We start from the raw sequence: 13,917 nt of genomic DNA on the forward strand, positions 1-13,917 counted from the left end.
TTAAATCGATGTGATGAGTCTCCGCCCCTGAATCACGTCACTCACCTGCTGCTGGACTTTTTCGAATCTCATGTACGCACATGACTCGCTTTCTAGGTGACTGAATAATCCAGCTAGAGCGATAAACTCTTTCCCGCACACCGTTTTTGCATTTGGGCAGCGATAAACTTTCTGCTTGTGCACAGGTGAGTTGAGATGCTGATTCAGAGCGTTCTTCTTGCTGAACTCCTTGTGGCATAGGTAACACTCCCAATAGGAGCCGTTGAAAGCATTCCCGGTGGCGGCATATTGTATACTGTCTTCCTTGTACCACTCGATCTGCTTGTTGGTGATGGCACCATCCCGGTCACGATCGCGAATCATGCGGAGGATAGATTCGCGGTTCAAGCTCGGCACTCTAGGACAGGAACCGGTTTCTAGGTGGCAGGTGAGGCCACTGGCGGAAGTGAAATTGGATTTACAGAAAGGACATAGGACGTTGGAGCCGTGGTGAGTCTTTGAGTGAAGATGCTGTTGGCGAATTTTCCATGGTTAGAACACAAGGGCCTTCCAACAGTGTGGATAAGAAGAGACTTGCCATCTTAAGGTTGTTCTCATTCTCGAATCGCCGGTCACAATCTCTGCAATAATTCCTATAGTGATTCTTGTCTTTCATATGTTTATTTGCGGCGGCAGGCGTATAGAACTTTTGATTGCATACATCGCATGCGATCTTGGGTGCCCAATGACCTAATGCATCCATATGCTGGTTCACAGCCTTCTGGTTGTGGAATTTTTTCGTGCATGTCTCGCAGCAGGTCTTGGGTTGCCAGTGGCCGACATCTGCCATGTGCTGGGCCGCCGCATTCGCAGAGCGGAACGACTTGTTGCAAGTTTCACACTCAAAACGGGGTGCCCAATGATGTGTATCGTTCATGTGCTGATTGCAAGAGACACGAGTGCGAAATATCCTGGTGCATGTCTCGCATTCAAGCCAATGATGGTGATTAACCATGTGGTTCTCCCATTCGTCTTCATATGCGAAGGAGGCAGTGCAGGTCTCACATCTATACATCGTGGAGAGGGATATTAAAGAATATGGCTGTTATTGACGTGCGCCACGGTGAAAACTGTTGACTATCTTAGTTGCCGATGTATATGAAGCAGACCGAAAACTTGGAGAAAACTGTGAGTTTGTTGGATTAATACTCATACCGACAGTCGACAAGTCTCCGGCGAGGGGCTTTGTTCATGCAGGAGCCACGTCATCACATGTACTAAATTAGGGTCGTACAGGCCATCCTGTCTTATGCCCTCTGTGAGTCCATTTGCTAGCCTTAGTCTGGCTAGGAAGACTGTCAGGGCTTGCTTTGTCTTCATGTCACTGTGAGCATGTTTCCACGTGTCTCCTCTCAGTATCAGCCAGCCTTTCAATATGTACCTAAAGACTGCCTGCCAGTGCTCATTAACAGAGTATAAGGCGACCTGACTCGTCACAAAACCTGGTTCAAATGATTAGCCGTGAGACATGACGCACAAAGTGGTATGTAGTTGGATACGCCATGCTGTACGCAGCAACTACAGCGGCGGTTGTTGCTTTTGACGCATGGCGAAATCAGATAGGATATTACTGAGCGCACAGCACGCACCAACCAGCAAATTCAGCGCTTAGGATCTCAGCTCCCCACGCAAAAGCTAGATATCGCCATTTCGGTCGATAAACTCCGCCATTACTATTGTTGTTCATACCTGGATCCCAGGGACATCCACGTAAACTTTAAGACCTAGTCTCTAGGAGCTGGAGCATACCAGGCCTTCCAAGGTGACCGGGACCGTCCCCAGCACACCTTCATCCAATCATGTATTAAAAAATGGATATTCGAAATCACGTATCGCCCGTACAATCATCATGAAGGTATCCTATAACACGATGTCTTTTACGTACTTACTGTCAAGAAAAGACACAAGGTCTTGCTTTGGAGAATTGATCAAAGCGCCCAACGCTGAAGAGGAGTGGGCATGTCTGGATACGCAATAGCAACAGCATACAATGTTCCCTTTTACTTACTTGAGGAGCGGATTCCCGGGATTCGAAAATTTACCTACTTTACTTTCTACATAGTAGACAGTAATGTGTAACGAACTTGGACGTCAGAAAAGCTGAAGCAACTCGAAAATCTCGTGGTTTCGCAGTTTCAAATTGACAAATAATGAAGTCCAATCAGCTTCCGGAGAACCACAAGTTCCCCACTTACCTGTGGTCAAGGGCCTCCTCGCGAATTCCAAAAGGACTTTCTAGTTCGCGGTTCAGAACAACCTCACTCAAAACCTCAGCTCTTCATGTCTTTTTATGTGATTCTAGGCTACTTAAAAGGGCTGTCCTCTCCCGCTCTAACATGAGCATGCGAGAAAGCTCATCTTTCGAAATCTGCTTGCGTTCCTTGAATCACGCATAACCAATTTCAGCCCATTCCCTTTACAGTTTCAGAATTCACGATCAGAGATTCCCAGTTCGAGACAGGTAGCAGCCCAAAAGATAAGCTGCAGGAAGATGAGCCTCTACAAAATGCCATGATATCCTTTCTCCATACCTACATTGGACTGTTTGGGTTGAGCTAGGGCGTGGTACAGGGTATGGTAAGCTCAATCAATTCTACATGGGATTATGTCTTGGAGATAACGATTACAACCACCACTCTATGCCAGTCAACCAATCGAGCCATCATCATCCTGCATGATACTTTATCGTACTATTTTTCATTTACCTAAGCACGACGCGAAGACTCAGATGAACTCTGTTTTCCCCTCCCCCCAAAACTGCGCGGATGACGGGCGACAGGAATCCCATCCCGTGATTTGGCACCTCACACCAACCATCTCATCCTCCTTGACCCTTTTGAACCAAAAAAGCGAGCGGAGATATAAGGCAAGAGTTGGAATACTGCAAGTAAAGAGATCTTGAAAAGAGGGGTGATGCAGGTATGAGTTATCCTGCAAGACGTTAGGACACGTCAGATTTACAAAGTACAAAGCAGACTTACGTCCATCTTATCAAAGAGAATTCCTGCTTGGCGTATTCTAGATTGTATTTCCCTCCTCCAGACAATCACTCCCACCTATCCATCCGTGCAGCCTTGCGCACTAGAAATATTATACTGCTTTAAGGATCACCAGAGCTAAAAATTCTACAGCCTTGTCTCCTTTCACGATGGCTCACCGCAGAAATTGGCGATCTCCGGGCAAAACAAGCAACCGAGGAGAACTCAACAGCTTCAGAAAACGCAATCTGGCAGAAACATTCTGTGTGCACTTTCAACGTGGCAGGTGCCACTACGGTGAGAGGTGTAGATTCTCGCACGATGTGAAGAAGGCCTCCGACTTCAAGGCAAACCCGGCTGCATACCATCCCACAACCTATGATCTGGACGCTCGGAATCAATACTTCGACTGGAAGAGTCTTCTTAGAAATGGGATGTTAGGGTCTGGGTATTCTCGAAGGGAACATGAAGAGATCGTTCAATTCTGGAACGGGGCTCTTGAAATTCTTGAAAGCGACAGCAGAGAGAATCATCAATTCCTCGCTAAAGATCTTGTAGACGACAATCTTCATGGACATGATTTCATCCTGGCAACTGCGGATGCAGACAATCCAGAGGGAGTGCGACCTATTCCAACTTACGACACGCAATTTCTTAAAGTCATTACCCATACTTCTCTCCTAAACTGTCTTTCTGTCGATTCATTTGTTGGCAATCTGTACACATCCTTTGGTGGAACGAATGGAGATCGAGCAATCAGATATCTGAGAAGTGTCTGCCGGAGCCTGCTGAGTAAAGGTGAAGCGACCAACGAAAATGCGCCGGTCATCTCTCTGGACACGATTAAGTTACTGCTGGATACCTTGTACCAGCTTTTGTCAAGAGTCCGACGCGCTCGATTCCACGATGAAATTCCCGCACTGCTCGACCTAATCCGCGAAGTGGCCTTCAAAATTGCTGAAACATGCTCGAAGGCCGACTTTGACGGACTTGAAAGCAGAATAGAAGTCATGCAGAGCCTGATCTCTAGCGCAAACCGCAAACTTATACACCCAGGGTACATGAGGAAAATCCCAAGGAGAGTGGATCAGCCCTGTCGTCTTTTCCGCTGGATATGCAAATACCTGGTGGGAGACACGACAACGACCTTGCAGAAATCTCTCAAGTTCAGATCCTTCCTACCCATGGAGAGATTGTCAGCGGCAATTCAGAATATCTACCTTCTACCAACTTCCTTCAGCCGCACTTTCTCCCTGACACTTTGCAAGATACATTGACTCAACATTCCGACTCCTGCGCCATGATATCTTCGGTTCAGCCAAAGATGTCCTTCGAGATCTGCTGCAGCAGAATGATTTGACTCAATTTTCATATTTCTCAGGCAAAGATAGCGGGGCACATCTCTATCTGGGAGCACAGACCCCCCACATATTTATCAATGAGAGAAAGGAGCTCGAATCGACCGTGTCCTTTACTACTCCACCACAAGTCCGCAAAAAGTCATCTAACGAGCAATGCAGATGGTGGCAAGACTCTAACCGATTAGAGGAAGGAAGCCTAGTGTGTTTCTTGACGTCCCAAGCAACTCACAGGAGGCTTATTTTCCTCGAGGTCACTTTGAAGAATGCTTCCAAGGACCGAGCGCACCAGAACAAGAGTAGTCTTGTTTCTGATAAATTTCCACCTAGTATTACGGTCAAGCTTGCGACATGCCTACAACAAGAACTGATCCTCCTGGCCGGGCTTTACAGCAAGAAGCTTACCGGTATTCTGGTCGACTTCCATGGCTTGATCCCTGCCACGTTTGTCCCTATCCTGAAAAACCTTCAACGAATCCAACGCGAAGGAGAGTATGCACTGCAGATGAATAGATAAGCCAGGATGCAAGAAAAATCGCCGCGCAAGTACCGTAAACTTCGGGGACAGATAAATTTGAAAACCAGTGGAGGAGTTTCGACATTGGCCTGTACATTCTCCGTGGCATGTGCTGGCTACGGGGACAGTGGGAGAGCCAGAGTACTTATATGGAGAGGCCGCTCCTTCACTTGGTCTTCTTTTTCTGAGGGGCAAAATGATACACCCTATACTGTCTGGAGGAACGTCATTGCTTTTCTAGGGTCTCAACATCCAGGCAGCCTGTGCAAGTAATTTGCGCCCTCCACGACGAACTGCTCTGCTATGCAATTAGCATCACGTACCTGTTTAAATGTCAGAGTCTGGATGATCAAACAGGCGCCGGGAAGTACGCATCGAAACACAGCGGTCCCTCGGCTTCTGTCGGCCGGCTTTCTGACGCCGAATGCTTTGGTCTTTCTATTCAGATGTGTACATCTCCCCGGGTCTCGGGCCGCTTCTCGAGGCCTAGGAAGCTGTCAGCAAGAGATAATACTGCATTATTCCGTCATCGGAGTGGGTTCTTCGCTTCTTTGTCATTACTATATTGGCCATCTCATCTACCCCGCGGATCCAAACGCGCAGAAGCATTGGTAAGCACTATACTCCTGGTTATGTGTTATGAAGCTTCATCATCTAGTTGATCATATACAGAAGATAAATTGGCGTTAAAAGTAATCAGCTAGTCCGGTGCCTTCGGAACCCAGGATCATCTTCGGGCTTCCCAGGAGCTCTCTGTGCCTATATTTCTACGAGTTTCCTCCTTATACATGACTCTTTCCAAGTATAAGGTAGGGAATCTGCTATACGGGCCTCAGTTTTGATCTTCTCTAGAACATATCCATCATGAAGATCCTCTCTGTGCTTCTTTCGACCTTGGCAACCGTCTCGCTGCTCCTACATTGCGCTCGAATTCTTTTCCTTTGCGTAACATTTCAGAATCATGCGTCCCACCAGTGGCTTGATCGTGGGCTGTTTGTGGGGATATTGATCTTGTGGGCTATTTTGGCGGCATCAAGCTGGTGCGCAGCGAACGAGACTACCCTGGGAATCCTCGCCGGATTGATCAGTGTATTCTCGTCGTTACAAGCAGTTCGTGAGCGCCCTGTGTAGATGCTCATGAAGCTCTTGCTTATTGCGATCCGCAGTATCTTCGAGTCAGCATTCACTTGCAGCCTCCATCAAATATTTCTCGCTGTCTGAGAGTCTGGTGTCCACTTTTTGCTGCCTCCTCGAGTCTGATTAAATCGATCGCTATCATGGTCGGAAGCGTCGTCTTTTCCCCGCTGCGGTCGATCGTACCATTCGTTGTGTTCATCGACATCCTGAGCATAGCTTCTTTTCATTGGTGGCTAGTTGGACGCATCGACTATCAATTTCCAGCTCGGTCACAAGTACAGTCCGTCTCATACTACTACTCCGGGTTGACATGTGTCCTACTGGCCGTTGCTCTCGTTGGTGTTATTTGTGGACACTGGCTACTGTCGCTGGAGGTACAGTAATTCCGACTCTATGAACATTCCAAATTTTGTATTTGCTGACTAGACAAGCTTCAACTTTTCATTATCTCCTTTGGAACGGTATTAACCCGCTTTATCCTAGGAAGCCCATTAACTGAGTCGTGAATTAAATATTTCTAAGAGTGGGTTGGATTTCTGGAATGAACGTGCACCAAGAGTCACCGTTCTTGTAATAACGACCTCAGGTAAATAAAACTCAAAACTCCTCACTTACTACCAGCCCGCCGCGTCTTGATGAAATAGCTTCTTGTTGTATTCACAAAGTCAATATTGATCAATGTTTCTCCCGTATTTCTTGTGGATTTCCTGCTAACTCCTCTGTAGAACAAGCGTTCCAATCTTTAAGCACCTCAGGCAGACCTCGCCGAACTTTGTCCATGGACCGCTCAAATGAGATTAGACGGGCGACCTGGTCTTCCTCTCGATGTTTAAGATAGTCCTCCTCCCGACAGAACTGGGTATTTTTGGCGCGCATCACTTGATTGGCCTCTTCAAGTCGCTGAACATCAACATGTTTAGAGATGCACGATCCCCACAGGCGGCGGTACAACCCCACCAGTCTCGCGGCCTGGAAAGCAAGTTTCGGGTCCTCCCGTTCCAGGCGCTCTAGTGTTTCAAGCGCCGGTTGGAAAGGCTCTGCGGCCAGAATACGTTTATCGTCATCGGCTTTCTGAGACGGACAGGACTAAGGTTTTCAGTACCATTCTCTTTGAATAGCTACTTGGTGCCACTTACCAATCCAGAATCCGACGGCGAATTTTGCGGAGCCTCCTTCCCGCTAGGGTTCGGCTGGGCATTACAAAGTTCTGCGACTGGCAACACTTCCGTTGGTGGATTTATCAGTTCCAAATATAGCCAGGCTGCTCCTGACTGGCAGTCATCAAAGTTCTTCTGACCTCCGGAGGTATTGAGCTTCTTTATAGCTACGGTGGGCGAAAATGACACCAGAGGCGCTGCCGATTGTAAACCAACACCTGCGTCAACGTGCAGCAGCTTGGTAGAGAGCCAAAACAAAGTCGCAGACCACCTCAGCTTTCTTTGGCTAACCTTGACCCTGCCCTACGGGAAAGCATGTGAGGAATATGAGGGCCGGTGAATACCCACAATGGACGCATCCACCAAACAACGACTTGACCTAACTTATGCTCGCCGACCAAAAGACGTTGAGATGGGATAGTTTACTACATCTGGTGGCATTACTTCGACCATCAGCAGTAGCGCATCCTGACCAGATCCAGGCGGTAACAAGGGTCATCAAGGGTCATCGTCAGCCGTTTGCGCAGCTGTCGGTGACTGCACACCATCATCAACGAGTCGGTACCAGGTTCTCTTTATCCCTGGAGAAGAGGATACTCTACAAAATCACCATTCTATGCATTTTTCGTACAAATTACCTCAAGCCTACGTTGTTAACTTGTGTATGTGTTTAACCGAGCGCCTTGATAAATCTCCCCTTAATAGTAATTGTTGCCTCGCTAGTGTTAGTACATCTCCGACAACATTCGGCCGCTCAGGTGCAACGTAAATCACAGTAGATTGCCTCGAAATGTCTCCATCGAAAGAGGAAGGAAAACAAATCAGCTGCAAGATCGCTGTGTGGAGTTAGGAAGGGGTATTTTGACGATGCCTGGTAAATCCTGACTTTGTTTGTTTTCAAATGTTATTTATAAGGAGTTGCAATGATCGAAACCCCTTTACGCTTCCATGGGTTGGAGGATTTCGAAAACGATCCGAGAGAACACAGTCTAGGAAAATTGGATATCCATTCTCAAGTGGTCTCAGAGATAGATAACGTGCAGTAGCGGTGTTTGGACTTCTTGTTTAAGCCAACAAGGCGCTATGGAAGCTCTTGGCTGGCATAAATTTGTTTTATGAAGGATGTCATAGCTTAGACAATGGAAAAGAGATTTTCTATCTGCGAACTGACTTCGATTCCATCAAATGTCACATGAAAATGATAGGAAAATACTGCCTATCAAATGGTAGTGAGTTCTATCAAGTAAGTCTCGTATTAAAAATTCAGGTTCTAGCCTTAGCATCAATACTGTAGTGGTACAATGAGAAGCATTTCTTCCGCCTTGATTTGCCTTTGACAGTAACAATTTTTAGGTCCGAGTTTTACGGCCGCACGTATCTGTATATACAACAAAAATAGAGTTCGCATTGCCTAAGGCTCCCCTGGATCCATCACGCACTATACGTCCATGCCGGTGCAATAAACACTGCATGGTGTCTGTATAGTTAAACTGGATGGGCAGATGATATGGACTTGCCCCTACGTAGTACTATGTCGAATTGCACCTTCCGTTTGGTAAGGTTTCGTGGGAGTGTATGGCCATTCATTTGGGACCTATTCGTGTATCTGGATTAGTATGGCCTGGTAATTGGATCGTTTTCTTTTACTCACAGTTGTGAATCTTGATTCTTGGATTTCACTTCGAGATTGGCATCTTTTCTCTGTCTCAACCTCCTAAGGGTGTTTTGGTCGTTCATGGTAAGCTTGTTGTTTGTTGTACACGGATGCTTCTTGAAATCAGATATTGGTTGAAGTGTAGAATCATGACCGAGCGTCGAAGAGGAGGGTTTGCGGGATGCTGCATTTTCAGGACCCGGAAAAAGGCCTTCAATTACTTTGCGAAGTGGTGGCAACTTAATACGAACGTCCGCATCCAGGCGTGGAGATAGGGATGGAAGTCTGGTCGACTGCGACTGTGGGACGGACGTCGGGTGGTGTCTCTGTGCAGTAAGAGCTTGTGGGAGATAGTTTTCACACTTCTTAGCTTCCGAAGTAGCTTGACGCTTTGGGAGTTGTCGCGATAACAAGAAGTCAAAGGATTGTATGAAAGTAAGATAGGGAACATCTTGCTGACTATAGTTTAGGTAATCGGCATAAAGACTTTCCCATACCCTCTTACTGATCGGACTTCGGAGGAATGCGCGGATATGCTCTGGGTCATCATCGAAATGCCAAACAATAATGGCTAGCTTGAGACGAGTAGCATAACTGAGATCATAAAAGATCATTTTGGCATAATTCTCCATAAGCATGGACGAGAGACCCAGAGCATATTCCACTAGCTCAGTGGACGTCGGTGTAGGTTGTAGCAGGCTTCGAAACTCCCGGCTCCGGTTGAGAAACATTCTGGCATCTCGACTGAGAGAATCCTGAGCGAGATTTGTGTGACCATCGTTCAATTCCAATAATACTGTAATGGCCGCTCTTGCTGGCTGCTCCAGGACTTTGTCGGATAGCCGGGAAGCCTTGTTTAATTAGCATCCAGTCACAGATAATCCGCTCCTTACACTAACCCTGCGAGATCTTGTTGGTAGTATTTGTTGTTTTCCCATAGTTTCGGTACGTCGCTTGGCCGGCTGCTGAATGATGGATTGTCGCTCATCCTCAGTAAACTTTGGGCGCATACGGCTCAGATTCATCACGCTGTAAATGTACAAAGTGGGGAATAGTAACAAAAGGGAACTAATTGCACGATACCCAGTACTTCCTTCTCATTTGACCTTGAAAGCATCCTTAGCTCAGTATCTAAGGATATCACATCAATCATTCCGGGTTTTGACAAGCTCCATGCAGCAAGCCGAACCCTATCACGATGGTCAATTTCAGCCTATATAATCGGATTTTCATTAACCGCAGCTACCTTTGCCTTAGGAATTGTGAATCTGATTTCTGCCTGGGGAAATGTCGTTACTGCATTATCTTCATTCGTAAGTTAATTTAATTTCGGAACTAAATTAGACTAATCTAACAAATCAGATCGCGAGTGTGTTCGTTATGGGCGCTGCAGTTGGTAGTACAGTGATTTACGTCACTATGAAGACAGCAATTCAAGCCGTTCTCAAAGGTTTCGGCGTTGAAGCGAGCCTTGGCCCACATATGTTTGCGACCTTGTGGCTTGCGGTGTCATTTTCAATAATAGCGAAAATTTCTTGGCTCATTCGTCTCGTTTGCTGTTGCTGTATCTGACTTAAATAGGTATATGGCAAGACACTTGCATACTTCCCACAAGTGAGAGACCAGGGTCCGGACTGAGTGCGGCCTCAAATAGAGAAGATTGGTTGATAAATGCTGAAGATTATAGCAGGTATTCAGCTAGAGACGTGTCGTATTTAAAATGGAATACTGTAACTTTGTCCCAATTTATCACAGAATAACATCCTCTCCTATAGTCCACTCGAAAGGCTCAACCCAAAAGTCCCTCCATATCCTTGCATAGCTAGCTACTGTAAGATATTGAATTTACCATAAGACGTCCTAAGTGTCCAGGATCAGCCTTAGGGTACTGAATACGAATTTTGATGACTTGTTGGGTTAGAAAAGTCGTTAGTCCCAGCTACAGTATATATCTCGGCGCTAAAAGTAGTCAAACAACAGAGAACAGTAGAGACGGCTTATAATATACGATCACTTTTACTCTCAAGGCCCGCTACGATTATACTCGGCTTTCAACTTAGAACTGCTACAGGTGAGAGTGGAAAGCCTGAAATACTTGTGCCATTAATAGCTACATAAGTTTCATGGCCCAGTAATATATATGGGATTAATCTGAAGGTATGGCTAGAGTTTGCCAAGCGAGCACAGCAGTGCCATTAATATGGTGCTTTTGACTATGGAAAGGTGAAAATGAACATCGTTTATACTTACAGTAACTACCCCACTCTCGCAATTAAGCGCTGGGAATGCTACAACCTTTGGTGTCACTCTGTTCCCTTTCTCTTAACCTCGTCCATAAAGGCTTCCTTCAGCAGACAGACCCTACAGTGATAGATAATGAAACAAACACCGGAAAACACCGTGAAACCCCCGGTAACTGATGCTGTGACTATTTGAACCACTGACCACGAGTGAAGCCCACTCGGTGTAGACGTTTATGAATGTATTTATAAAACCCGTGGCAGAATTTATGAGAACTGGTCTTGTTCATTATTAGTACTTGGAGAAAGATAATAAAATTTATAAGTTGGTCCTGGCTTACAGAAAGATTTTTGATTGAAGCCAAATAAAGTTGAGGTTCTGTCTCCAAAGAATTACCTGGCCAGCACTGCCAATTAAACAACAATTTGCCGCAAAAGCTAGAAGGGGAATATTGAGAACAAGATCATAAGTGAATTCACCGATGTCACTTTGAGCCACGGAGGACCGCAGGGTAGTTGAAGTGCGCATTGAACTGAATGTGGTGGGAAAAACCAGGTACCCTGCAAGCAGAATCCAGGAAAAGGTGGCAGCGAGTATATTAATTTTTAGCTTCGCGTCCTGGTTTTCAAGAACCATTCGTGGATATTCTGCGGGACAAGGGGAAACTCTCCCCTCCGGGAAAACAACCCTTAGATCTTTCCACAACTTGCGGAGTACAGCTTTGAATTCGCAGAGAAATCCTCGTTTATTGGAGCTGAGATCCATTTTGTCTTGATAGTCACCTGCTGTGCGTTGAAGAAAAATGTGGAAGAGGAGGCTGTAGAAACAACGGAACTTGGCGATAGAACCCGGCTCAACACTTCATGGGGTTCTGCTGAGGGAAGGATTTGCAGTTCGAATGTCAGCTCTTCATTTCGTGCAGCATCAAGTAAGGCGGATAATCGGCTCGTAAGGTCAATATCTTTATGCAAGGTAGATGAGATGGCAGAACTGGGAGTGCCAGACTCGTCGCTGCTTCGATGGCGCCGCTGCATTATGGAGATGTGAGAGATGTAGTGAGGATATGAGAGGATGAATACGTGAGAGACAAGTAACTGGGAACCTGAGAGTGGACTGGCAGAAAACCAAATCCATCTACGGGGCATGTCCAAGGTTCCTGCCTAACTCACGATTACTTTCAAAGATCCATGCGTCCAGCCATACGGCTAATCCTGTTCCTAAAATTGGACAAGGGTACCTACCTAGGTAGGTATGAATGTGACAGGCAGATGAGTCCATCCAGGCAAGTCCTCAGTAGTAGCCCTGGCCGCATAGCCAATTCTCCCAATTCCCATTCAACTTGATTACAACGCGAAAGTTGAGATATGCAGGGAGATGAATATCCATGCACGCAGGAAACAAGAAGAAGAGGGAGAGGTGTGATAAACCAATAGTACCTACAGCTAGGAGCTATCCAACCTGAACATAGCCATTATGGAATTTGGAATTTTGCTACGTTTCCAATGTTTATTATTGCATTCAGTCACCAAATACATGAGCTCTAGCAGACTTCAGGCCCTTTTGATGGAGTTCATCAACGATTCCCTCAAGGTAGGCAATGTCAGCCTGGTGCCCAGAGCCAGCTGACTTGTATACTTTGTAAGCTATCTGGAGTGGGAAGATGGTAGATGCCGGCCCAAAGAGTCTCATCTCCTCTTGTAGGAGGTAGACCATACTCAGAGATATACTTTTCGCAAATGCAATGAGCTGGGCTTGAATGTCATCGTAATTCATACGAAGCTGCCCGGTCCAGATCGGTTGCTCTTGGTCATGGCGCGAGAAATGCGTAATGAATCTCTTGAGTTCGTAGAGGCAGAGAATTCGGACGGCCCATAGGTGGGTAAAAGCGTTCGCCATGGTGATGTTCGGGTACCAAAAAAGAGGTAGACCTGTATCGTCAGAGGTCCTTGATTCTACTGCTGGTGATACATAACCGCATCGTCAATAGCAAGGTTGCTCTCCTTTCTGCAACGCCGTTTCCCATTCGCCAAGGCGGATAAGTATGTTGGTGATTGAACCGGGTATTTTGTTGATATCGGACAAATCGGCCTGGACCAAGCTTCCTAGGACGCAATCGCTTTGGTGGAGGAGGGCGGGAAGGATGACAACTTCGTTAAGGAGGTTTTGCATGAGTGATGGGCGGAAATGAGAGAACGGGGTGTCAATCCATGGTTGCGATGCTAAAAATGTAGGCTGGCGTTTTCGTAACGCCTGTATTATCTATATCCAAGCTCAACAACCATACGTGCAGAAAGATCAGGGTGGCAGAGCACGAACCAGAAGAGGTCTAAAACCGACGAATAGCTTATGTAGTAATCCCAAACTACACATGTGCGGTCCGTGGGCATGTAGCAACATGCCTACAGCCTGGGTATGCGATGCTATAGCAGCGACGGAATCTGGATTCATAAGCTTTGACCAGTTAGCGAGCGCGTAGATAAATGTCGGACTGGGGAACAGTACCTCCACTAGCGTAAGACACATAATAGCTGGTATCTGTTCAGTGCTAAGGAAACGGGGATTCAAGCCAAAGCTTTGTCGGAGTGTGTGGAGAGCCATGTCGTAGGTTTGGGTGCAGATTATGTTGGATTCACTTTGCTGAGATAGTAGTGAAGCTCCCAATGCTGCGACTGCCCTCGGAAGAACCAGACCGGGGGTGTTCAGGGATGGAAGGCTCGACAGCACTTCAACCCAAGACCCACAGATTCGAGGCTCCATATAGTCCGAGTCGCACGTTTGTATAATCCGTTCGTTTTGGGGAACATAACTTTTCGTTATTAACTCTGTGAAATTACAT

The 13,917-nt window shown here is 46.4% G+C and overlaps 5 protein-coding genes across 5 annotated transcripts; 1 reads left to right on the forward strand and 4 right to left on the reverse strand.

Annotated features, from left to right (window-relative positions):
* Positions 1–1,054, reverse strand: N7473_001720 (uncharacterized protein; the record flags this gene model as incomplete). Its single annotated transcript, XM_057147660.1, has 3 exons — positions 1–436; positions 462–510; positions 574–1,054. The coding sequence occupies 3 exons, from the start codon at positions 1,052–1,054 to the stop codon at positions 1–3; spliced, it is 966 nt and encodes a 321-aa protein (XP_057011314.1).
* A 2,133-nt stretch (positions 1,055–3,187) lies between these two features.
* Positions 3,188–4,892, forward strand: N7473_001721 (uncharacterized protein; the record flags this gene model as incomplete). Its single annotated transcript, XM_057147661.1, has 2 exons — positions 3,188–4,074; positions 4,286–4,892. The coding sequence occupies 2 exons, from the start codon at positions 3,188–3,190 to the stop codon at positions 4,890–4,892; spliced, it is 1,494 nt and encodes a 497-aa protein (XP_057011315.1).
* Positions 4,893–8,833: 3,941 nt separating this feature from the next.
* On the reverse strand, positions 8,834–9,865 carry N7473_001722 (uncharacterized protein; the record flags this gene model as incomplete). The annotated part of the gene is made up of 2 exons (XM_057147662.1): positions 8,834–9,691; positions 9,740–9,865. The coding sequence occupies 2 exons, from the start codon at positions 9,863–9,865 to the stop codon at positions 8,834–8,836; spliced, it is 984 nt and encodes a 327-aa protein (XP_057011316.1).
* Positions 9,866–11,770: 1,905 nt separating this feature from the next.
* On the reverse strand, positions 11,771–12,115 carry N7473_001723 (uncharacterized protein; the record flags this gene model as incomplete). Its single annotated transcript, XM_057147663.1, has 1 exon — positions 11,771–12,115. One exon carries the CDS (start codon positions 12,113–12,115, stop codon positions 11,771–11,773), a length of 345 nt encoding a protein of 114 aa, XP_057011317.1.
* Positions 12,116–12,599: 484 nt separating this feature from the next.
* On the reverse strand, positions 12,600–12,977 carry N7473_001724 (uncharacterized protein; the record flags this gene model as incomplete). The annotated part of the gene is made up of 1 exon (XM_057147664.1): positions 12,600–12,977. One exon carries the CDS (start codon positions 12,975–12,977, stop codon positions 12,600–12,602), a length of 378 nt encoding a protein of 125 aa, XP_057011318.1.
* Between the last annotated feature and the right edge of the window lie 940 nt (positions 12,978–13,917).

This window comes from Penicillium subrubescens, assembly GCF_028828155.1.
Source record: "Penicillium subrubescens strain IBT 31985 chromosome Unknown utg000002l_segment0_segment0, whole genome shotgun sequence".
Lineage (NCBI taxonomy): Eukaryota > Fungi > Ascomycota > Eurotiomycetes > Eurotiales > Aspergillaceae > Penicillium > Penicillium subrubescens.